The sequence below is a fragment of the Rhinopithecus bieti genome, unplaced genomic scaffold (genome assembly GCF_001698545.2).
Source record: "Rhinopithecus bieti isolate Rb0 unplaced genomic scaffold, ASM169854v2 scaffold_32422, whole genome shotgun sequence".
NCBI lineage: Eukaryota > Metazoa > Chordata > Mammalia > Primates > Cercopithecidae > Rhinopithecus > Rhinopithecus bieti.
The window spans coordinates 1,626,700-1,650,917 of NW_016814631.1; the positions used below are offsets into that span (position 1 = coordinate 1,626,700).

The 24,218-nt window shown below is 34.8% G+C and overlaps 1 protein-coding gene across 2 annotated transcripts in view; it reads right to left on the minus strand.

The window, feature by feature from the left end:
- LOC108515045 (proton-coupled amino acid transporter 4) overlaps positions 1 to 16,511 on the minus strand; it is a 26,845-nt gene extending 10,334 nt beyond the window's left edge. The window contains exons 1-5 of one of the 2 annotated variants that reach the window (XM_017851627.1): positions 16,411 to 16,509; positions 14,258 to 14,485; positions 12,152 to 12,250; positions 8,946 to 9,115; positions 233 to 402 (exon numbers count right to left, since the gene is read on the minus strand). In XM_017851627.1, the coding sequence (XP_017707116.1) occupies positions 233 to 402; positions 8,946 to 9,115; positions 12,152 to 12,250; positions 14,258 to 14,389 (571 nt within the window). In that variant the 5' untranslated portion in view covers positions 14,390 to 14,485; positions 16,411 to 16,509. Of the gene's footprint in view, positions 1 to 232; positions 403 to 8,945; positions 9,116 to 12,151; positions 12,251 to 14,257; positions 14,486 to 16,410 lie in introns of both variants that reach the window. The other variant, XM_017851628.1, reaches the window with a different exon arrangement.
- Between the last annotated feature and the right edge of the window lie 7,707 nt (positions 16,512 to 24,218).

Consider the following 24,218-nt stretch of genomic DNA (forward strand, 5'->3'; position numbering starts at 1 on the left):
GGGGTTTCACCGTGTTAGCCAGGATGGTCTCGATCTCCTGACCTCGTGATCCGCCCGTCTTGGCCTCCCAAAGTGCTGGGATTACAGGCGAAAAACAGAATTTTAACCTGAAAAGTAACCCAGCTGGGTGAATAAAATTGTTTTAAAAATATTGAAAAATATGTCTTGTGTAGCTTTCATTTTAAGAAATTCAACAATAAAAATTATGATATAAATATATAATGATACTTACAAGTAATACTAACCAAGAAGGATCTTATCCCAAATTCACAGATTTGCTTCCATTTAGTATGAAATTTGGATGTGATCCCAGGGATAATGATCTCTGCTGGAACATAGAACTGAATTGAATATGTCACAAAAATGCCAAAGGAATACAGAATTTTCACTGATTGATATAACCTGTTGAAAAAAATTTTCAAAATTTAGTCATTTTTAATGTGAATTTAGCTTTCCTCCTTTAATTTTAATATTAAGATAAATAAGAAATCCAGAATACCAAATTAGGCCAGAACCTTACTAACTAAAAATGCTTGTTTAAAAAAAAGGCAAATTGATCTCTAACTAAATTTCTAGAGGATACAAGAACAATTCATCTTGACAAAATGGAAAGCTTGAACATGCATGCCAGGGTTTGGGGTATATTGGTAAAAAGATTTCATTTTGGGATAAGCCAATATTCTGAAGATTAGACTCAGCCCCCTGAAGAGCTAATGCTTTCTCAACTTTCTTTTTAAAAATTGAGCCTACTGTATGTCTTAAATCCTGAGTCATACCGTCATTAATCTTTACATAGAAGAAAAACTCGCATTAAACTATAGTTCTTGGGTGAAAATTTTTGGAGGTATGTCATTAGTTGCAGAAATGTCATCCATCTTAAAGTCTCAAAGCAGGCATCTAAACCATTTCAACTTGCAAAGTTCTCTAAATTATACACACAATCTATGTTTAAATTTACATTAAATAAGGGACATACAGTTGCTGGGTAAGGTTGTTGTTATTCTTTTGTGCAAATTAACTTATCTCTTTGATATACAGTGCTTCAAAACAGCACAGCAATTTTCAGTTTTATAAATATCTTTAGATTTCTACATTGTGGATAACCTGTCAAAACTTCACATGCATGTCTTGATAAAGACTTCAGTAACTTTCCTAAGCACAGAAAAAGAAGACTTTTTAAATGATGATAATGACATGAAGAGAAAACACAGAACTGTAGGATCTAGAAGAAGGAACGTCGTAGAATCCACTCTTTTGGGTTGCAGACTAATAAAATTAATGTGCTGTATTTTAAAAAAACATTTTAACATTTTATAACATCTAAAAGAAAAGCCCAAACATCCTGCATTTTTTAAGTAAAAAGCAGAGAAAACACTGTTGGTTCAGTGTGCTGCAGCATCGGGGCAGTGATTAACACCTACGTCCTCTTTCAACAGAAACATCTTCCCACAGTTTTCTCATTTAAGAGTTCTACTTTCCCACCTAAAATTCCCATGCACAGGGAAGTGTTTTCTTTCTTACAAAAAAATGCAATAATTTTAAAATGATTATATTCTACTTTTGGTATATAACGTCAAGGTATATAAACCTTGACATTAATGGAGCTTTAAGTATAAATGTACTTAATATATAAGTATATAAAGTCAACATTAATGGAGCTTTATTTCTGATGTCTTAAGATTTAAAGCAGTAAGGATTTTTAAATTTCACTTTTAAGTTCAGGGGTACATGTGCAGGTAATTTTGTATCATGGGGGCTTGTTGTACAGATTATTTCACCACCCAGGTATTAAACCTAGTACCCATTGGTTATTTTTTCTGATCCTCTCCCTCCCACACCCTTCACCCTCAATAGGCCCCAGTGTGTGTTGCTCCCCTCCATGTGTCCACATGCTCTCATCATTTAGCCCCCACTTATAAGTAAGAAAATGTAGTATTTGGTTTTCTGTTCCCATGTTAGTTTGCTAAGGATAATGACCTCCAGCTCCATCTATGTTCCTACGAAGAACATCATCTCAACTCTTTTTTTGTGGCTGCATAGTATTCCATGATGTATATGTACCACATCTTCTTTATCCAGTCTATCACTGACAGGCATTTAGGTTGATTCATTTTCTTTGCTATTGTGAATTGTGCTGCAATGAACAAAGGCATATATGTCTTTATAACAGAACGATTTATATTTCTTTGGGTATAAAACCAGTAATGGGACTACTGGATCAAATGGTATTTCTGTTTTAAGGTCTTTGAGCAATCGCCACACTGTCTTCCACAATGTCTTGAACTAACTTATACTCCCACCAGCAGTTTATAATAAGTGTTGTTCCTTTTTCTCCATAACCTCACTAGCATGTTATTTTTTGACTTTTTAGTAATAGCCATTCTGACTAGTGTGAGATGGTATCATGCTGTGGTTTTGATTTGCATTTCTCTAATGATCAGTAATATGGAGTTTTTTTTTTCATGATTGTTGGCAGCACATATGTCTTCTTCTGAGAAGTGTCTGTTCATGTCCTTTGCCCACTTTTTTTTTTTTTTTTTTTTTTTTTTTTTTTTTTTTTTTTGAGACAGAGTCTCACTCTGTTGCCCAGGCTGGAGTGCAGTGGCACAATCTTAGTTCACTGCAACCTCTGACTCCCTGGTTCAACTGATTCTCCTGCCTCAGCCTCCCAAGTAGCTGGGACTTATAGGTGTCCGCCACCACACCTGTCTAATTTCTGTATTTTTAGTAGCGATGGGGTTTCCCCATATTGGCCAGGCTGGTCTCAAACTCCCAACCTTGTGATCTGCCCACCTTAGCCTCCCAAACCCTTTGCCCACTTTTTAATGAGATTTTTTTCTTACAAATTCCTTGAAGTTCCTCTACATGCTTGATATTAGATCTTTGTTCAATGCAGTTTGCAAAAATTTTCTTCCATTCTGTGGATTGTCTGTTCACTCTGTTGATAGTTTTCTTTGCTGTGCAGAAGCTCTTTAGTTTAATAAGATCCCATTTGTCAATTTTCACTTTTGTTGCAATTGCTTTTGGTATCTTCATTATAAAATCTTTGCTCATTCCTATGTCCAGAATGGTACTGGTTAGGTTGTCCTCCAGGGTTTGTATAGTCTGGGGTTTTACATTTAAGCGTTTATTCCATCTCGAATTAATTTTTTGTATATGGTGTTAAGGAAGGGGTCCAGTTTCAGTCTATCCCATATGGCTGGCCAGTTATCCTAGCACCATTTATTGAACAGCGAATCCTTTCCCCACTGCTTGTTTTTGTCAGGTTTTTCGAAGATTAGATAGTTGCAGGTGTGTGGCCTTACTTCTGGGCTCTCTATTCTGTTCCATTGGTCTATGTGTCTATGTGTCTGTTTTTGTACCAGTACAATGCTGTTTCAGCTACTGCAGCCCTGTCGTATAGTTTAGAGTTGGGCAGTGTGATGCCTCCAGCTTTGTTCTTTTTGCTGAGGATTGCCTTGACCCTTCAGGCTCATTTTTGGTTCCACATGAATTTTAAAATAGTTTTTTCTAGTTCTGTGAAGAATGTCAATGGCAGTTTAATAGGAATAGCATTAGATCTATAAATTGCTTTGGGCAGTGTGGCCATTTTGATATTGATTCTTTCTATCCATGAGCATGGAATGTTGTTTCATTTGTTTGTGTCGTCTCTGATTTCTCTGAGCAGTGTTTTGTAATTCTTGTTGTAGAGATCTTTCACCTCTCTGGTTAGCTGTATCCCTAGGTATTTTATTCTTTATGTGGCACTTGTGAATTGGGGCAACACAACGCCATTCACAATTGCCACATAAAGATTTGGCTTTCAGCTTGACTGTTATTGGCATATAGAAATGTTGACGTTTTTTGCACATTGATTTTGCAGCTTGAGACTTTGCTGAAGTTGCTTATCAGCTTCAGAAGCCTTTGGGCTTACTATGGGGTTTTCCAGATATAGGATCACGTCATCTGAAAACAGGGATAGTTTGCAGATCCTGCAGTTCTTCCTATTTGGATGCCCTTTGTTTCTTTCTCTTGCCTGATTGCTCTGGCCAAGACTTCCAATACTATGCTGAATTGGAGTGGTGACAGTAGTAATGATTATAAACAGTCTCTAAATTATGGCCAACCAAGAAGAGATTCAATAAGTATTCTGCTATAACATATTTATCATACAAGAATAAGAAGAAATTTAAAAGCTCAGTAAAAATAGATTTGAGAATACACAGCACCATTAGGAAGGAAGGAACTCCTTGGAGCTAACAACATTTAAAACTTAATTTTAAAAATTAGCTAAGGATGTATTTCTCAGCTTGAGGCTTAAAGGCTAAACACAAATGGTCAAGTTACTGAATATATACAACATAACTGAAAGACTTGTGTTTCCTATACTCTGATATGTAACTGTGGATAATTAAATATTCTTGATAATTAGTTTAACAAAAGGACATTCCTTTGTCTTGTCTTTTCACTTACATGTTTTTAAAACGTGGTTAATAATATATTTAGTATTTTTAAAAATAAAAATACATCATTTTGCATATAAGTACTATTAATTTTTTTTTTTTTTTTTTTTGAGAGGGAGTCTCGCTCTGTTGCCCGGGCTGGAGTGCAGTGGCCGGATCTCAGCTCACTGCAAGCTCCGCCTCCCAGGTTTACGTCATTCTCCTGCCTCAGCCTCCCGAGTAGCTGGGACTACAGGCGCCCACCACCTCGCCTGGCTAGTTTTCTTTTGTATTTTTTAGTAGAGACGGGGTTTCATCGTGTTAGCCAGGATGGTCTCGATCTCCTGACCTCGTGATCCGCCCGTCTCGGCCTCCCAAAGTGCTGGGATTACAGGCTTGAGCCACCGCGCTCGGCCTAAGAACCTACTTATTTCTATGTTTGGAATCTATATTTTCAATCACTCTAAACTATTTTTCTCTACTTAACTTTTGTATAGATATTATCACAACCTTTTCTTCATTTGGGTTTTAAGCAGCAACTATTGTAAGGCTTCTTTTGTACTACGTTTTAGAAATGAAGAAAGTTGAAAGGAAAAATCCACCCAGTAAACCCTCTTTCTAAAGAAAAATAACCTTTCTTAAAGTCACAGGAATTTTGTTTTGAGGGTATAAAAAACATCAAACAACTTTAAACAACACTGAGTGTACATTAAATGGTCTTTTAAAACTCCTCACTGCCAAAGCTCCTGAGAGTTACAGACTGTTTCATTCTTCTCTGTATATCCCTTCAATGCATTTAGTATTAATAGATGATTGATACTTATTAAATATTAATTATCAAAATAGATATGGATAGGGAATTCTTAGAAACTACAACCATTCAACATGATAAATATTAATAGCACTTCAAAGAATAAAATTATTTATGTTTGGAAACAAAATCTATTATAATGATAGTAAAGAATTTAATACCTTAGTAAAGGACAGAAATGTATTTTAATAATTATTTTCAGCCAATATATTGAATCAGATTATAGGGAGAAAACAACTTAATATTCCAGTGAAAATATCAGTTTTGAAAACATAGATTATCAAAATTAATAATGCTTTTACTCTTTTCCCCACAGTGGCTAATAAGTCAATCTTCAGGTATGAATAACTTTAATTTTTTTGAAAACCAACTTGGGAAATGAGTTGTTGACTGCTTCTCTGTCTCTCAAGGTTGAATACAGAAGCTACCCTTGGAAACAACCTGGTAAGTCACTTTCCCTCTTGGATCCTTCATGATGCTCAGGTTGAGAATCTTCAGCATTTAGCTCTGTCAAGAAGTCATCTTAACTGAGAACTATCTGCAATCCTTGCCAAGAGCCTCATCTCATTCTAGGCTAAAAAATAAGACAACTATGATTATGTAGCATTCATCACTAGATTGAATGCCTTGAACTAGTAAAACCTTTAAAATACATTCTTTCCTTCGAAAGCTAAATGCAATACATGTACAGTATTGCTCATAACTAATTTTCAAAGATGACAGTTCAGAAAAATTAAGGGTAGTAATAACTTGGAGCTTCTCTAATCCATACTTGCTTTATCCTATGGCCTCTTTCAAATTCAATCTTTCCTTGCAGAAATAACCAAAATATACTCTGAGACTTTGTCAATTTGTACCAAAAGCCCTTTATAGCTTTTCATAGCTAGTAGCCATTAGTTCTCTAGGATACTCTTACAACAGTCATTGGCTTTCATACTCCGCCAATAGAGTACATTGCACAATCTCTAACTTCCGAGGCCTCTCATGTGAAGCACAGGAAAGAAGTGAAAGAGAGACTCATATATAGTATATTAAGAAAGAAATATTAGATATAATCCCATAATTATTCTAGTCCAAACTTCTCACTTTACCGAATGCCATGACTGTAAAAAGACAAGCAACTCTTCTCTTGTATCCCTCAGTTGTGACTATCATTTTAATTGTCCCACAACGGCAGAGTCCACACAGAAACAGACTATAGGCTGCATAAGGCATATCTCCACAGTGCAAAGACATCAACCAACGCAAGTTCTCTAAAGGGAAATATTTATCTTGACTGGCTTTCCTGTTTTTTCCAGATTTTTGTTGTTTCTTAGGATACTTGTACTAGGGTTTCCTCTAATGAAAAGTGGTATCTAGCTAGACGTCCTTGAATAGAAACTACTATCTAATGGTCCCTTTTAAATAAAGAATCTCAACTAGTTCCATTCTAATTGGAAAGTCACAGCAACTAGAAATAAGGTCAGATGTAGAAAGGAGCCGTGGGAAAAGGGAAGGATTAATTCGAGCTACTGCAGGGACAGTGTCACCCTCCAAGATTGAGTTGTGAATACCAAAAGCATCCTGTCTTATTCTTGCCCACTATTTCTACACCACATTCTTCCATGCCTGGGAATACAAACCTTTTAATGTGAATGTGTGCACACTCCCACTTCAGAACCTTCCCCCCTAAAATATTCTTACATGCTTTTGTAAATAAGACCAGGAAAGAATTCTGACATTACTTCCATGTACACTTTATATTTGACATTAAAAATAGTTGTCAAATTTATTTCTAAAATGATTATTTTTAAGACTTAGTCAAAATATTATTATTGTTATTATTAATATTATTGAGACAAAATGTCTCTCTGTTTCCCAGGCTGGAACGCAATGGTACCATCACAGCTCACTGGATAATCAACCTCCCGGGCTCAAGTGATCCTCCCACATCAGCCTCCCAAATAGCTGCGATTACAGGCTTGGGCCACCATGCATGGCTAATTTTTAAATTTTGTGTAGAGTTGGAGTTTCACTGTGTTATGCAGGCTAGTCTCAAACTTCTGGCCTCAAGTGATCCTCCCACCTTTTCCTCCCAAAGCACTGGGATTCCAGACATAAGCCACCATACCTGGCTCAAAATATTACTCTAAATAAGGGAAAAAAAAATCATTCTATTTTCCAAACATTGTATGGAATTTGAAAAGATGAACTTACTACCATATTTTTTAGCTTGATTCTCTTATACTAAGCTGTTAGGCTTCTAGTTCATTAAGCTTCTAGTTTCATATTATAAAAAAGAAACCAAAAAGCACATTTAAAGGGAACAAAATTACATAGTTAACTATAAAGAGTTAATAAAATAAATGCTAAATAACCATATATCTTTATTTGCAATTATGACTCTACCTTGAAATATATTTATAACATTTGAAACGTTTCCATTTTGAAATACACTTATGTTAAAGTAAAATTGTAATAAAAAATACAGACACATCACATGTGTGCCCCTTGTGCAATCTGGAAACTATCCTAGGTACATTTGCTCTATCATAAATGGCTTCCTACAAACATTTGTCCTAGCAACATTTTTGACTCCAATGCCCAGGATTCAAATGACTATTAAATGACAGACAAATTCTCACCAGGAGGCCAGTCAGAAGATATAATTCCTGCTGTTGTTGCTTTTTCACTAATATTTTAAGACATTTAAGATTACACAGACTTTTTTAATCCAAGTAGCTAATGTAGTAATGTGACAATAATTCAGTCAGCAATTCTGAATTTATTCTTTGCATATGTGAAAACTAAGGAGTTACCTTCCATCTTGTAAATAAGGAAGTAAGTCTGCATGGTAATCACTGCCACTATCTTTGAAAATTTTTCAAAGACAAACCTCTGGAAAAAGGAAAAATCATATACATATGATGCTTTATTTAGCAGGATATGGTCCCAATATTAAAGAGAACATTAAGATGATGCACCATTTTGTTTTATTATTTATAATGTGTCCCAATTGTGTTCTGAAAGGAGTTGGAAAATACACACTATGAAGCTGACCAAAATAGCAAGTATGATGTAATCTATTATTCTATCAGGAACCCTGATTGTTTGGTTTTTTTGGGCAATAAGGACAGGTATTAATTTTTTTATTAAAATGTATCCATATGAAAATAATCCCTGTTCTACTCTTATACTTGACTTGGATTTGGAACAACCTCCAATTTCAAACATTTTTTTAAAAAAATCCCAGAAGAACCCTAAATTCATATTTACTCTCCTCTGAAGAGAATGAAAAAATTCCAGATTGCACAAATAAATAAATCACAGTAATTTTTTTTTTTTTTTTTTTTGAGACAAAATTTCGCTCTTGTCACCCAGGCTGGATTAGCAATGGCACGATCTCAGCTCACTGCAACCTCCGCCTCCCGGGTTCAAGCGATTCTCCTGCCTCAGCCTCCTGAGTAGCTGGGATTATAAGCACCTGCCACCACGCCCAGCTAATTTTTGTATTTTTAGTACAGACGCGGTTTCACCATGTTGGCCAGGCTGGTCTCAAACTCCTGACCTCAGATGATCCACCCACCTCTGCCTCCCAGAGTGATGGGATTCCAGGAAATCACAGTAAAAATTTTAAACGTTTAAACCATAAATCCAAGAACATGCCTTTATCATCAAACAGTGGTACATTATAAAATATATAAACCAATATTGACAAATTCATATACACCTACCATACGTCTTGGGGAAGATTTAAAGTTATGCTGCCTTTGATTTCATCACGGAAACACATATATCCTAAAGTAGCTAATGTTACATACAAAGTTGTAACAATCCCCATGCCAATATTCAATGCTTGAGGGAAACGCTTTGATTCTTTCATTTGGTTTTCCAGTGGAAGGACCTAAGAAAATAATACAAGTCTTTCTTTTTTAAGGAAATACAAGTATTTACAAAAAACAGTGTCTCTTATACATACAAATTGGTTATTTATAGGCTATATGCAAATTTTTTTCCTTTAAAACATATATAATTGTTGAAGTACACTTCCATTGCTATATATTTATGCTACCTATTTTAAAATTCTTAAAAACATTTAAACTCATCTCTTGGCAGGCAAACCTGCTAGTTGGTTTTAATAACCTTTTTATTTTGGGATAATTTTAGATTTACAGAAAAGTTACAAAGATAACACAGAGATCTCCCATATACCCCAACCCAGTTTCTCTTACCATTAACTTTTTATATTACCATAGTACATTTGCGACAACTAAAAACCAACATTGGTACATCACTATTAACTAAACTGCAAATTTCATTTGGATTTCATTAGTTTTTCCATTAATATCCTTTTTCTGTCCCAGAGTTTCATCCAGGATACCCACAGTGCATTTTGTCACCATGCCTCCTGTCTGTGATAGTTTCTCAATCTTTGCTTGTTGTTCATTATCTTGCCAGTTTTAAGGAGCACTGGTTTGGTATTTTACATAATGCCCCTCTATTTAGGCTTGTCTGAGGTTTTTCTCATGACTGGTATTGTAGGTTTTAGAGAAGGATAACATAGAGGTGAAGTGCCTGTCTCATCACACGTTATTAACATGATTTATCACTGGTGAAGTTAATTTTCATCACTTGGTTAAGGTAATGTTTGTCAGGTTTCTCTATTATACAGTTACTTTTCTTCCCTCTCATCATACTCTGTTCACTGAAAGTAAATCCCTAAATCCAGCCCATTCCCTGGGGAGTAGGAGGGGGATTAGTTATATTGCCTGGAGGGAAGAGGATTTCTTGGAATCTCATGTATGTATGTATGTATGTATGCATATTAGCATGGCCTTATGTATATTTTTTTCAATATTGAATTATAATCCAATATTCTGTTATTTGTTTTGTTACTCATATTATTCCACCTTTGGCCATTGTAAATTCCATCAGGTTGGCTTCTGTTTCCCTTTGACATGCCTCCATTCTTTCGTTTCTTGAACATATTCTTACCTTCTGACACTACAAGATGCTTTAGCCTCATCTTGCATTTCCTTGCTTCAGCCCTAAAATCAGCCATTTCTCCAAAGAACTTTGATTCTCTTGTAGAATGGTATTTAGAAATGAAGATCTGGTATTTGGAAATCAAGATCTGGGTGTGTGCTTATTGCTACTGGGGTGTCACTACTTGCAGCCCCTCTCAGGAGACAGAACTAGGAAGTATATGCATGTATACTAACCCATGTATACACACATATCTATAACTGGTTTTACATCTACCCACCTGTATCTACTGTCAAATTCAGTAAAACTAATGATTTTATTTTATTGAAAAGAACCTTTAAAGAAAATAAGAAAAGGCTGACTGAAAAAATCAAGTTTTTAAGGCAAATCTTCAGAGACTGTAACCATAAAATTAGGCCATATAGTGAAATAGCTAAGTAATAATAATAGCAAGTATTTACTGGAGTGTTTATGATATGCCAGGTATGATTCTAAAAGCTTTGCATATAGCATCTTATGCAATCCTCACAATAACTCTATGAGATGATAAATCTAGTATTTTTTCCACTTTTCAGTCAGTCAGTTCCAGATGGAAACATTAACTGTTAATAGCAGCAAGAGGGCAGAGAACAGTTTGGATGCTCTGGAGATAATCCAGATAGGAAATACGGGCAGTGACCAGGAATGGTGTCAGTGCAGCTAGAAAGGGAGAAAGAGAAAGAAATGAACATTTCCTGAGGCCTTCTCTGTGTCACGCAGCATTATAATTGTTTTATGTATAGTCTCCTTTATGGAATGAATTTGAGAAATATTAAAGAAGACTTAACGCGCCTTAATTACTGATTGAAATAGGGAACCAAGAACAAAGTAAAAGGAATCACTCCAGTGTTTCAAGTTTAAGCAACTGAAGATAAAACTAAAAGAAAAAAGAAATGAGAAAGTAAAGCTGGTTTTGGATGAGAAAATATGTATCAGACTTTGGAATTGTTGAATTTGAGATTCAGAGGAAATGTCAATAGTTAACCAGTGCTCATCAGTTGAAGACAGACATGAAAATTTGCAGTTATGTTTGCAACAGCAATAATTGTAGCTGTGAAAATTTGTAAGAATTTGGGAGAATTATCTGAAGGAGAATTCACAGAGAGCAGAAACCCAAGTAAAATGGTATAAAATTTTATTTTAGATCTATTTTGTCTGGGGTTAATATAAATAGATGTTTACAAATGGTTTTGCTCCCATACCTACCATCAGACTATGAAACATAAACTATGGAGCAAAGCAGACAGCAAGACTCTTATTTTCCCCAAGTCTACAAATGTTAGGCTTTAACTGGGAGCTACCTGCATGGAAATATTTAATATCTTAGAATCCTCAGAATCGTTGGAGTGTCTCTTAGTATTAGCTTTATAACATTGTTTCTCAAAACAAACATTATACTCATAAAACTACAGGGAGAATTTATACCCAACTCTTCTTATATAGCAGTGATTCTGCCACTATTCCGATTCTCTTCAAATAATGTAATCTATAAAATATGCTTCAGATGTGCTTGAGTATGTGGGATATAGGTTTTTTTTTTAAACTGGCCTTGAGTTAATAATTTTTGAAGCCAGGTGACGTTTACATAGGAGTTCATTATACTACTTTCTAAATTTTGTATAGGTTTGAAATTTTCCACAATAAAATGTTAAAAATGATCTGGCTAATTTATTCATTTTATAGATAAAGAAAAAGAGAAGTAGAGTCTAAGTGGTATGTCTAACATTAAGCTCCTTGTTAGTGGAAGGACTAAACTATAATTCTAATCTATCACACCAAATTGGAAATCATGTTCTAGAAATAAAGAAAAGTGAAATAAAAAAGAAAAATATGCAATTTCAAATATAGCTAGGCTATATAAATCATTGTGTTGAATTAAGATTTTAAAAAATAATAATAATAACTAAATTCTTACCACTCCTATGCCTTCAAAAGCAAATACAGCAGTACCAAAAAAGAGTAGGTATTTCTTCCAACCAGCTACTATTGGAAGGTTGTGGGGATCCGGCATGTTCTAAAGAAAGGAAGAAAGAAAGAAGACCAGTTACATCTTTACTTATTCTAAATAATTTAAAATTGAAAGAAAAATCATGTAATTTTGAGCTTCACCACAGCAAATATATTATAAAAGTGAATAATTTTTTCAATAAACACTTAAAGCACCCTATGTTAAATGTAGCCAAGCTCTTAGGATTTCACTGCCAAAAGCAACTGTTTCCCTCATGCCCATACATTCCATCTGAGCAAAATGCTCCTGACTACCTGCTTCCACCTGCAATCCCAGGTTGTGCACACTAGGTATGGCTCCTGCCACAACAGGAAATACATAAGCACATTCAAGTTCTAAGCTGAGAGCCATACAGTCAAGTTATCAACCACTGCTGCTGGTGCCCAATAGAAATTCATTCTCCACTCTATTTTCATTGCTCTTTCAGTTCTCTAAGATGCCTGGTTCCTGACACTGGCTTTCTACCTTATAGCTCTGCTGCTGCCTAGAACAGGTTTCCTTCTTGTTTCAGTGCTTACTCTTTGATCTGATGGTTGTCATTACCCTTATTATTTGAATATATATGTCCTGACTCTGGCTCTGATTGCTTGGTCTTGACTCACAGGCTTATTCCAACTCTCATCATCTGGACAAAGTGCACATTAGCTCTAAATAGCCACTTCTTCCAGATACCCCAAGTCTGGTCCCTACTCTCCTCACCATCTTACATTCTCTGCTTTGCCCGATTGGAAGTAGAATTCAAGGCCAAGTAAAAAGGATGAACAAAGCAACTGAAGTGTGAAAGCTCAAAGATAATTTGGGGAACAGAGAGGTCTAGGACATCTGAAGCATAGATAGAATTGTGTGATATAATGGTGATACATGACTAAAACCATACACACTGGGTTTAGAATGAAAGGGTATTACAATGTTTGGCTCATTCAATACTAAACTATTATCTAAAGCAAGCAGGATGCTATTTCTCTTCTCCAAACAGCAGCTCATGCTGTTTCTTCTATTTTAGGAACCTCCTTTTCGGCTTAACTGACTCTTACATGTTTAGCTAAGGGGCCATGAACTCTGGAAAGCCTACAGGAACTTCCTGTCTGTTTCCTCCCACTCAGTGCTATAAGAGAAACTACAGGTTTTGAAATTCAAAGAGGAAGGAAATGAAACACAGATCCATAGTAATAATTTTTAATAAATTGCTAAAGAAGATTTTACAACAATTACCTTGGAAATAATATATAAGATTAATTAGATCAGGAGTGACTAGAGCAGGGATTCTCAACCTTTTTTTTGGTCTTTGGCACCCTTGCAAGATGAAAGCTATATAACTGCTCAACAGCAAAACACATACATACAAACAGAAATACTAAATCTTGCAAACTATTTTAAGGAATTTGAAGAATCCCTGAATCTCAACAATAGATTATTTTAAGGAAACTGGGTTAAGAATCCCCAGCCTATGGGACAATGAAATCAGTTGAGGTAATTGCATATACTTCAGATTTCAGACTAGTGTAGTGGCAGTGGATTGAAGCAGTAGCAGCAAATAAAAGTTCAGAAGTCAAAGGAAATTATAGAATGGCATATATATATATATATAATGCATCTCGTGATTGGTTTAAATCACAAGATTTAAAGAATAATACATTTAATTAGTATTTTAAATAATAATACATTTAATGAGTACCTGCTTTCACATTTGGCACTGTACTAAGAACACAATCCTAAATCTCATAATAACTCTAATAGAGTGGGTATTCCTACCTTCTGAAGCACTGTCACAAAGCCCAGAAGCATATTTACTGAGATTCAAGATCTGACCACAAAGCCTGTTTAATCTCTCTGTCATTTACTTTTCTAACTCAACAGCATCCCCCTAAAAGAAACCAGCATCTACTGATTGTACACTGTGTGCCACATATGAAGTAGGGGTCTTTACATATCATTACTTTTACCTCCACGGTAAACAAAAATTTTACTTATATAAGAAAGATAAGAACTTAGTTAAAAGTATTTTATACTTACCCTGACAACATACTGGTAAATTATTACAAGACTGACAGCCATGGAAACGTTGGCAAGGAATGAAAGTACAAATAGATTCTTTAGTTCACGAATGAAGACCAAAAGAATTATAAACGGAAGAAAGCAAAGCATATATATCCTTAGGTCAACACTTCTTCTCTCACATGGATTTGATGAATTGGTACTATTCGAAATAAACACTTTACTCTCCAGGAATCCTTCATGAACCTATATAGGATTACCAGGAGAATAAAGAAGGGCAAAAACTTCCATCAATTTACAACCATAAAACACATGTACAAAGAAAATTACAATCTATACACTTCATAATACATTGCTATATTTTAAAATATTTACATTTACATTTTTTCAAGATACTCTGGTTTCCTAGAAACATATGTATCAAATATAAGGATAACTGACATAAAATAATCTTGAAAGGTAATTTCTTTTATCATACTGTAAATATAAAGTTCATTAGAAAATTATAACGATAGATCTACTAATGTATTCTGAAGCTTTGTCACTATCATGCTCATGATACCTCCAAAGGCTCAAGTATCTCTTTTCAAGATCATCAAATTTGGGACCATGCTTGTCTAGGATGGCCACTGAGTATTCTCCTCTAGCTTGTTTTCTTCAGATAGGAAACAGGCTCCAATTATCTCTCAAAAATGTAGTCAGAGCAAAATTTTAAAATTATAGCCTAACCTTAAAACTCTTATAAAGCAATTATTTATAAATTATCATCACCATCAATAAATATTTATTAAAAATCCACTACATTCATGCATGGCCATATGGTAGACAGTACATAAATTTTTGCTAGAGCAAAAAACTTCTACAAGATAAATCAACTTTATATTAAAACTTATTCAGCCACTCCTATAACCCAATTTTCAGATTTCAAAACAAATGTGATTTACAGACTCCATATATTAAGAACTATCTGTGATCCAATTAATCACATAATGCTACCTACTAAAATAGAAATGAAATTATAGAGGACTTTAGAAACAGTCTTAAAAATTTACAGCAGAGGCAGATCATACTATAACTTGAATACCAGTGAAAACTTATTTGCCCCCAAACAGTGTACCCTCCTTCGAACACATCAATATTGTCGAGTCTCTGGATACACACATTCTAAAAATTCTTAAGACCTTGTAATAATAACAGCTAGTGTTTTTTGAGTACATTCTTTGTATCAGGTACTGAACTACATGCTTTATATACAATATCTCACTTAATCCTCAAAATGACTCTCTAAAGCAGGTGGTAATATTAATCCCAATTTTAGTTGAGGAACCTGAGGCTTAGAGAAATATTTTTTTAAAACCTTATGTAATATCAAGCCAGTAAGTGGTGGTTCTAGGATTCAAACCCAGGCCTGTGACTCTAGAATTAGCCTGGCCAAAATACTGCAACCCAGAAAGAAGGGCCCTGCCCAAGCAGCCACCTGGCCTCCACTCTTACATACCTCTCTCTAAATGTAGTAATTAAGAGGCCAACGAATCAGAAGATTAAAACAAATTTCTGATATGATTAACAATTTAAGTGTTTCTTCTACTTTAATTTTACATGTATAATCTACCGTAAGTAATGTTTAGTGTCACCATAAATGTACACATCATCTTAGACTGTAGAGAAAATATCTATCACATTTTTGCCCTATACAGGCAATTTATAACTTATACTGGACTAACAGACTTTCAAGTTACATCATGTACCATTTAAGAAATGCACAGCACATGACTATCTTGTAACTGACCATCAAAACTTTACATTTTCTTTTCTATAATTTAAAATAAAAGCAAAATTGGGGATTTACATTCCTTGGTTTTTACAAACATATTTGATTGTTGATTTAATGTTCTAGTAACTAAATAATTTAGAGCCAAATACTTGTTATGAAAGCAGTATCTCCAATAATTAGATTAGATAATGATCAAAGTAAAGCTCTAACAAGGCTAGCTGGCAAGAGAAAAGCAGTTATATAACCAATATTTTAAAGGGTTGTTTTAATTATTATTAGGCGCTTTGGAATTTAAAATTAATTCTATCACAAATATAGTATTTTAGCACTTTTGGCAAAAAAGTGGTTATAAAAATTCTGAGGATTAAAAAAATAAAATAAAAATGTAGATACATACCTAGAGCAAGATTCAGGTAAACATTTGAGTCCTTTGGTGCCCTCTAGAGACAGAGACTGGCTATCTAATAGGACTTCCTATGATCTCACATGTTTACCAAAATGTAAAACACTGAAATAAACATTATAAAATAAAATTACTAAATTCAGTTGTTTCCATTGGAGCTCAAATTTACTAAAATCCACCACTTATTAAGTTTTCAATGATTCTGTAATTTAAGTTAAAATTCCAACGGCAGATTATGTTTGTCAGTAAAGCCAAATGCAGAATTATAGTTATAGTACCCTACATTTGTATAATGTTTTACATTTTACAAAGGCTTTCATAAACCTTGTGTCAGCTGAGCCTCACAATAAGTTTATGAGAAACAAGGGCATATTTTGTTACTATTCCCATTTTACAAATAAGGAAACTGATGCTAGACCAGGGATAAGGGGTTTTGCTCAATGTGTGAGTTAAAACTGAGAAAGCAGAGATTTGAACTCCTATTCTACAATCAATGATCTTTGATATTGCTACATTTTTTATTTGTAATACTGTATTCCTCCCCCATTCTCCAAGCCCACATACCACTATTTTATCTATATGAGATTTTCTAGAGTATCCTAGAGTAAGAACAGACAGGAACAACATAACCACTATGGACTAGACTCATCAGAAGCACTAGGGTTCTTTATCCCCTACTGATTGTGCATAAAGACTTAATGGGACCAAGAATAGTCCTGTGGCAGTTACATAGCAGGTTTCTACGTTTGTGTGGCAAGTAAACCCTTAATTTTGGGGGTTAATAAAATACATTTAAATTTCATGTACATTAAAGGGAGGGTAACAATCCTATAGTTTTTAACTATAACAATAAGTAGCAATTGGTAAGGTTTAATCAACTAGTGTGTCTACGATTGTATAAAGATATCAAATGTAAAAGAACACCTCTGTAGAGAGTGAAAATCTCTGATCTCATGCTGCTTCAGTGACCATCTCAACTACTTTCTCAAGCTTGACTGCCTTTTTTTTCCCATGTTACCCTTTATGATTCAAAAGGACTTTTACATTTCTATCTACAGCAGGCATTCTCCTTACCTCCAGAGAATCACTTTTCTACCTGATCTTCTTAGGACATGTGCAAAGTTAAACTTTTCCATTCAACCTGAGAAGTAACTGATAATATTTCATAGGAGAAAGTCACCAATTCTAAGCTTATAAACATTTATTTTATCCACCTTATCTACTCTTTATGTCATACAAACACACTCACAGCTAAAATCCAACAAGACAATGTCCCGTGGGGTGATGAACAATTAACATACTGGATGTGACAGAGATCTAGGTTTCAACCTAATTCCATATGACTTATGGCACACTACTCATATTTTGTGAGACTGCTTTCTCATTCATAAAATGAGCATAGTACTTACTTTACAGAGTAGTTATAAAGATTAAATAATGTATATCATGGTTTGTAAATATAAAATTATAAGGCATTATTAACATTATTCTTAAATTCAAACAGAGCTTGTAACTCCTTTAGAAGATAAGTATTAGAAAAGATACAGTACTACCACGTTGCACAACCCTAGAAAGGCATAATTTCCATCATATTATATATAAATGACTGGTAAGATGGTATGTCTTATCACTTCTTGTTAATAAAAAGCCTCTTAATGGGGTTAGGAGTCCTAGGAAAATGCAACTTGTAGAATTAAATATTTGTAAAATCAAAAGGATGTCATCTCTAACAAGTAATGCTAATGGAAGGACTGATGCTTTATTTTGATAAACAAGAATATAAACAGGACTTTAACTCTAATTACTGTTACTCTTTTCTATGTCCTCTACATCTCCCATGGCTACTTGCTCTCACTAAGACCTTTCACTCTATTCTGTAGTCACAATACATATGAGGGAACACCTGTGTCTGATGGTTTAGATTACAGATTTTTCTGTGAGAAACTGTGTATTAAGAAGCTAATTATTTGCAAATATCTAGTAAAAGATAGAAGAAATAGTTTAAAAGTAGAATATTTTGAAAAAAAAAATAAAACGAGGGTAGAAAGAAAAACTACAGAATTTATTGGGACTCTCAGACGCAGACAGCATCTAAAAGTACTCTCCTGGCTAAAACTGTCAGCAGTTACAACACTAATCTCTTGATACCATTCCCTTTTTTAAAAACATTTTATTATTTTATTTTTCCATACATTATTGGGGTACAGGTGGTAGTTACATGAGTAAGTTCTTTACTGGTGATTTGTGAGATCCTGGTGCACCCATCAACAAAGCAGTATACACTACACCATATTTGTTGTCTTTTATCCCTTGTCCCCTCCCACTCTTCCCCCCAAGTCCCCAAAGTCCACTGTATCATTCTTATGCCTTTGTGTCCTCATAGCTTAGCTCCCACGTATCAGTGAGAACATACAATGTTTGGTTTTCCATTCCTGAGTTACTTCACTTAGAATAATAGTCTCCAATCTCATCCAGGTCATTGCAAATGCTATTAATTCACTCCTTTTTATGGCTGAGTAGTACTCCATCATACATATATATGATAGATATATATATGATGATATATATATTACAGTTTCTTTATCCACTCATTGACTGCTGGGCATTTGAGCTGCTTCCAGAATTCTGCAATTGTTAATTGTGCTGCTATAAACATGCATGTGCAAGTATCTTTTTCAAATAATGACTTATTTTCCTCTGGGTAGATACCCAGTAGTGGGAATGCTGGATATAATGGTAGTTCTACTTTCAGTTCTTTAAGGAATCTCTACACTGTTTTCCATAGTGGCTGTACTAGTTTACATTCCCACCAGAAGTATAGAAGTGTTTCCTGATCACTGCGTCCACACAAACATCTACATTTTTAATGTTTTGATTATGGCCATTATGCAGGAGTAAGGTGGTATCGCATTGTGGTTTTGATTTGCATTTCCCTGATCATTAGTGATGTTGAGCATTTTTTCATATGTTTGTCGGCCATTTGTATATCTTCTTTTGAGAACTGTCTATTCATGTCCTTAGCCCAGTTTTTGATGCAGCTGTTTTCTTCCCGATTTGTTTGCGTTCGTTGTAGATTCTGGATATTAGTCCTTTGTCAGATGTATAGATTGTGAAGATTTTCTCCCACTCTGTGGGTTGTCTGTCTACTGACTGTTCCTTTTGCTGTGCAAAAGCTCTTTAGTTTCATTAGGTCCCAGCTATTTTATCTTTGTTTTTATTGCATTTGCTTTTGGGTTTTTGGTCATGAAATCCTTGCGTAAGCCAATGTTTAGAAGGGTTTGTTCAATGTTATCTTCCAGACTTTTTATACTTTCTGGTCTTAAGTCCTTAATCCATCTTGCGCTGATTTTTGTATAAGGTGATGGATGAAGATCCAGTTTCATTCTCCTACATGTGGCTAGCCAATTATCCTAGCACCATATGTTGAAAAGGGTGTCCTTTCCCCACTTTTTGTTTTTGTTTGCTTTGTTGAAGATCAGTTGACCATAAGTATTTGGCTTTATTTCTGGGTTCTCTATTCTGTTCCATTGGTCTATACGCCTATTTTTATACCAGTACCACACTCTTTTGATGACTATGGCTTTATAGTATAGTTCAAAATCAGGTAGTGTGATGCCTCCAGATTTGTTATTCTTGCTTAGTCTTGCTTTGGCTATGCAGGCTCTTTTTTAGCTCCATATGAATTTTAGAATTGTTTTTTCTAACTCTGTGAAGAATGGTGGTGGTATTTTGATGGGGATTGCATTGAATTTGTAGACTGCTTTTGGCAGTATGGTCATTTTCACAATATTGATTCTACCCATCCACATATATGGGATGTGCTTCCATTTGTTTTTGTTTTCTATGATTTCTTTCAGCAGTGTTTTGTAGTTTTCCTTGTAGAGGTCTTTTGATTCTTTGGTTAGTTATATTCCTAAGTAGTTTAATTTTTTTTTTTTTTTGCTTAAATTACAATTTTTATTTTACATTATTTTATTGTTCCTCATAGGTTAGCTCAGACTGAGGGAGAGAGGTTGGAACAACAAATACTTGGAGTGATAACTGTGTCAGGTGCTATCCTGTGTGTTTGTGGGTCTTTTGTTTTGCTTTGGTTTTTTTTTTTTTTTTTAATTATACTTTAAGTTCTAGGGTACATGTGTACAACGTGGAGGCTTGTTGCATATGCATATATGTGGCACATTGGTGTGCTAAACCCATTAACTCATCATTTACATTAGGTATATCTCCTAATGTTATCCCTCCCCACTCCCCCAACCCCACGACAGGCCCCGGTGTGTGATGTTCCCTACCCTGTGTCCAAGTGTTCTTACTGTTCAATTCCCACCTACAAGTGAGAACATGCGGTGTTTGGCTTTCTGTCCTTGCAATAGTTTGCTCAGAATGATGGTTTCCAGCTTCATCCATGTCCTTATAAAGGACATGAACTCATCTTTTTTTATGGCTGCATAGTATTCCATGGTGTATTTGTGACACATTTTCTTAATCCAGTCTATCACTGATGGACATTAGGGTGGGTTCCAAGTCTTTGCTATTGTGAATAGCGCCGCAATAAACATATGTGTGCATGTGTCTTTATAGCAATGATTTCTAATCCTTTGGGTATATACCCAGTGATGGGATGGCTGGGTCACATGGCATTTCTAGTTCTAGATCCTTCAGGAATTGCCACACTGTCTTCCACAATGGTTGAACTAGTTTACAGTCCCACCAACAGTGTAAAAGTGTTCCTATTTCTTCACATCCTCTCCAGCACATGTTGTTTCCTGACTTTTTAATGATCGTCATTCTAACTGGGGTGAGACAGTATCTCATTGTGGTTTTGATACGCATTTCTTTGATGACCAGTGATGATGAGCATTTTTTCATGTGCCTATCTCTACATATTAAAAAAAAAATAGCTGGTCATGGTGGCGTGCCACTGTAGTCCCAGCTATTTGGGAGGCTGAGATAGGAGGATTGAGCCCAGGAGTTCAAGGATGCAGTGAACTATTATCACACCACTGCACTTCAGTCTTGGCAAGAGAGTAAAGCCTTGTCTCTAAAAATAATAACATAAAATAAAAATAAATTATTCATTCCCATATTGTTAAACCAGAAATACCTAATCATTGCCAACATCCATTCCCTAACAAAACAAATGTACATAGACAATGACATTTAATTGTCTCCTCCTTGATTTTTTCTTTTTTTTAAGTGAAACGTGGTTTAGGGAAGACCGAGGGGCAGAAAGTAGTAAAGACTGAGGCCAGACTGGAAGTGGCAACTGTCACTGTGAGTCTGAGCTCCCACTGAACTGTGCCCACAGTTGCCACTGAAATCAGAGGTAGGCTAAGGGTGTGCAAGGGGGCAGCTGGACCACTTGCTGCTAATGCACAAAAACTGTTTTGTATCATTGTATGGAGCAGGAATATTTCTACTCTAGCTGTTACTCTCTTGCCCCTTTGGGGATAATTTACTTATTTCATTCTCACATCAAAGTAGCTAAAGATACCAATGTATAAAAAAATAAGAAAAGTATCATGTGACATTCAGTAAGTCCTCATTTTTTGAATTATATGCCTTATAAATTTTTAAAAATTGAGAACTTAATCCAAATGTATGTATATTGGGTTATTTATAAATTATATACAAGTATTTAACACTGACAAATTATATAAACTGTGCAATATAATATATATAGAATATATATGTATATATAGATAGCAGTGCATTACAATATAATATATAATTTAATAAGTTTTAAATACATACAAATATAACTTTTAATCATTTTTTTCAATCTCAATATATCATCTGACATACTCTTATTTTAGAGACTAAGAATTTTGAGATTTATGTAAACATCTTGTTTTTCCCCAGAATGAGAGTCTGAAATAAGAAAATTGCGGCTGCACTGCTTAACTCCTGTTTCAAATCCGTTTGTACCTGGTTACTAAAAGCTACCAATAAATTTCATTTTACATGAAGTTCATTAATGTTATAAGCTGCATGAATTTCTCTTAATTCCTTTATTTTCTGGTAATAGTGCACTGATAAAAGGAAGTATATTCTTATATTCATTAGATTTACTGTCTGCCCTGAAGCCCAGTCCATAACTCACTAATCAGGTTTGGAAAGGCATTTTCCTCTTAATTTATAAATGAAATAAAAGCACACTAATTATATCCTTGCACTGCTGCCAATGTATCCAAGTAATTAAATACTCAGTTCAGTCCTCAGAAGGAAGTTTTAGCAATTCCACACTCCTACTAGAAATATTTATAATATTCAAGCTTACAAGAGGTGAATTCCCATGATTTTATTCTTAAAATTACGTGAGCAATGAACCCCTTTATTCTCCATATATAAATACATCTTGTTTTATCTAATGACAAAATTGCTAAATGAGTTTTGTTTTGTCTTTTCTTGTTTGTTTGTTTGTTTTTGCAGAGATCAACTGAAACCCATCAATTCACCTGATGGAGACTTGATAGGAAGTGTAATCTGACCTTGGTAATCATTCTGTAACCAGCTCCCAAGGAGATCTATTTGTTACCCAGTTCCTAATTCCAAGATTAGTATGCTTTTTTACTTTGTTGCTCATATTGAGTTTTTCTGACTGTCTCGCCCTAGTCTGGTTTGTTTTTTAAATATTTTTTTCCATCTGCTGGTATTTAACACTGCTATCACCATGATTTTTTCCAGAGCATCTCATTTGTTAAAGGTTATTTAGGAAATGTACTATGTATCATATTTATCTTTTGATGTCTTTAACACTTTTTGATTGTGAGAGAGAATGAATGTTTACTCAACATATTCACAGAGCTTACTTTACCTTGTTTTCAAACTGATAGTATATGCTAGCAGATGGCAGGATTTTCCAACATTTAGACATTATTATTTAAAACATTCATGAAAGCATGAGCCTAAATTATGAAATTATATTTAAGTAAACTATAATAAAGCAAAATGTATATGAATTTAATGCAAAAGTTCCATATTGTTAGGCAAGAAAATTTAAAGAAAATGTGGTGTGGGCGAATGTGTGCGTAATACTACTCAGCCACCAAAAGAATGAAACCATGTATTTTGCAGCGACATGGATAGAACTAGAGGCCATTATTTTAAATGAAGTAACTCAGAAACAGAAAGTCAAATACCACATGTTCTCACTTGTAAGTGGGAGCTAAATAACATGTACACATGGACATAGAGTATGGAATAATCATCACTGGAGACTCAGAAGGGTAGAAGTAGGGTGAAGGGTAAAAATTACTTAATGGGTTCAATGTAATTTGTATTTGGGTGATAGCTACACTAAAAGCCTAGACTTCACCAGTGGACAATATATCCATGTAACAAAATTGCACTTGTACCCTCTAAATGTATACACAGAAAAAAGAACTTAATCTGACATGAAATAAGGAGAAAGAAAATAAAAAAGATATTGGGAGTCAGTAGTGGGCAGAGGCCTTTGAGATTGTTGTAAAAGTATTTTACTCCTCTTCCTTCTCTGTTGCTCCATCCACCACAAGTTGTACACCGTGGTTCTTGCTTTTGGCCACCAATCCCCTGGAGAAGAGATATTAATGAGGAGGGTGGGCCCACCTTGGGGAATGACATAACCACATACAGGAGAGGGAAGGCTGCTCTTGGATGTAATGGGCCAATAATAGACAAGTCACATTTATTGCTTCCATTCCTGAGGATCCTGAAAAACAATGGAAATTATATTGGTGGTGAATATTGTAGTGATTAAAAGCATGCAGGCTTTATTCAGACTACCTGGATTGAATGCCAGCTTCATTACCTACAGTTCAACA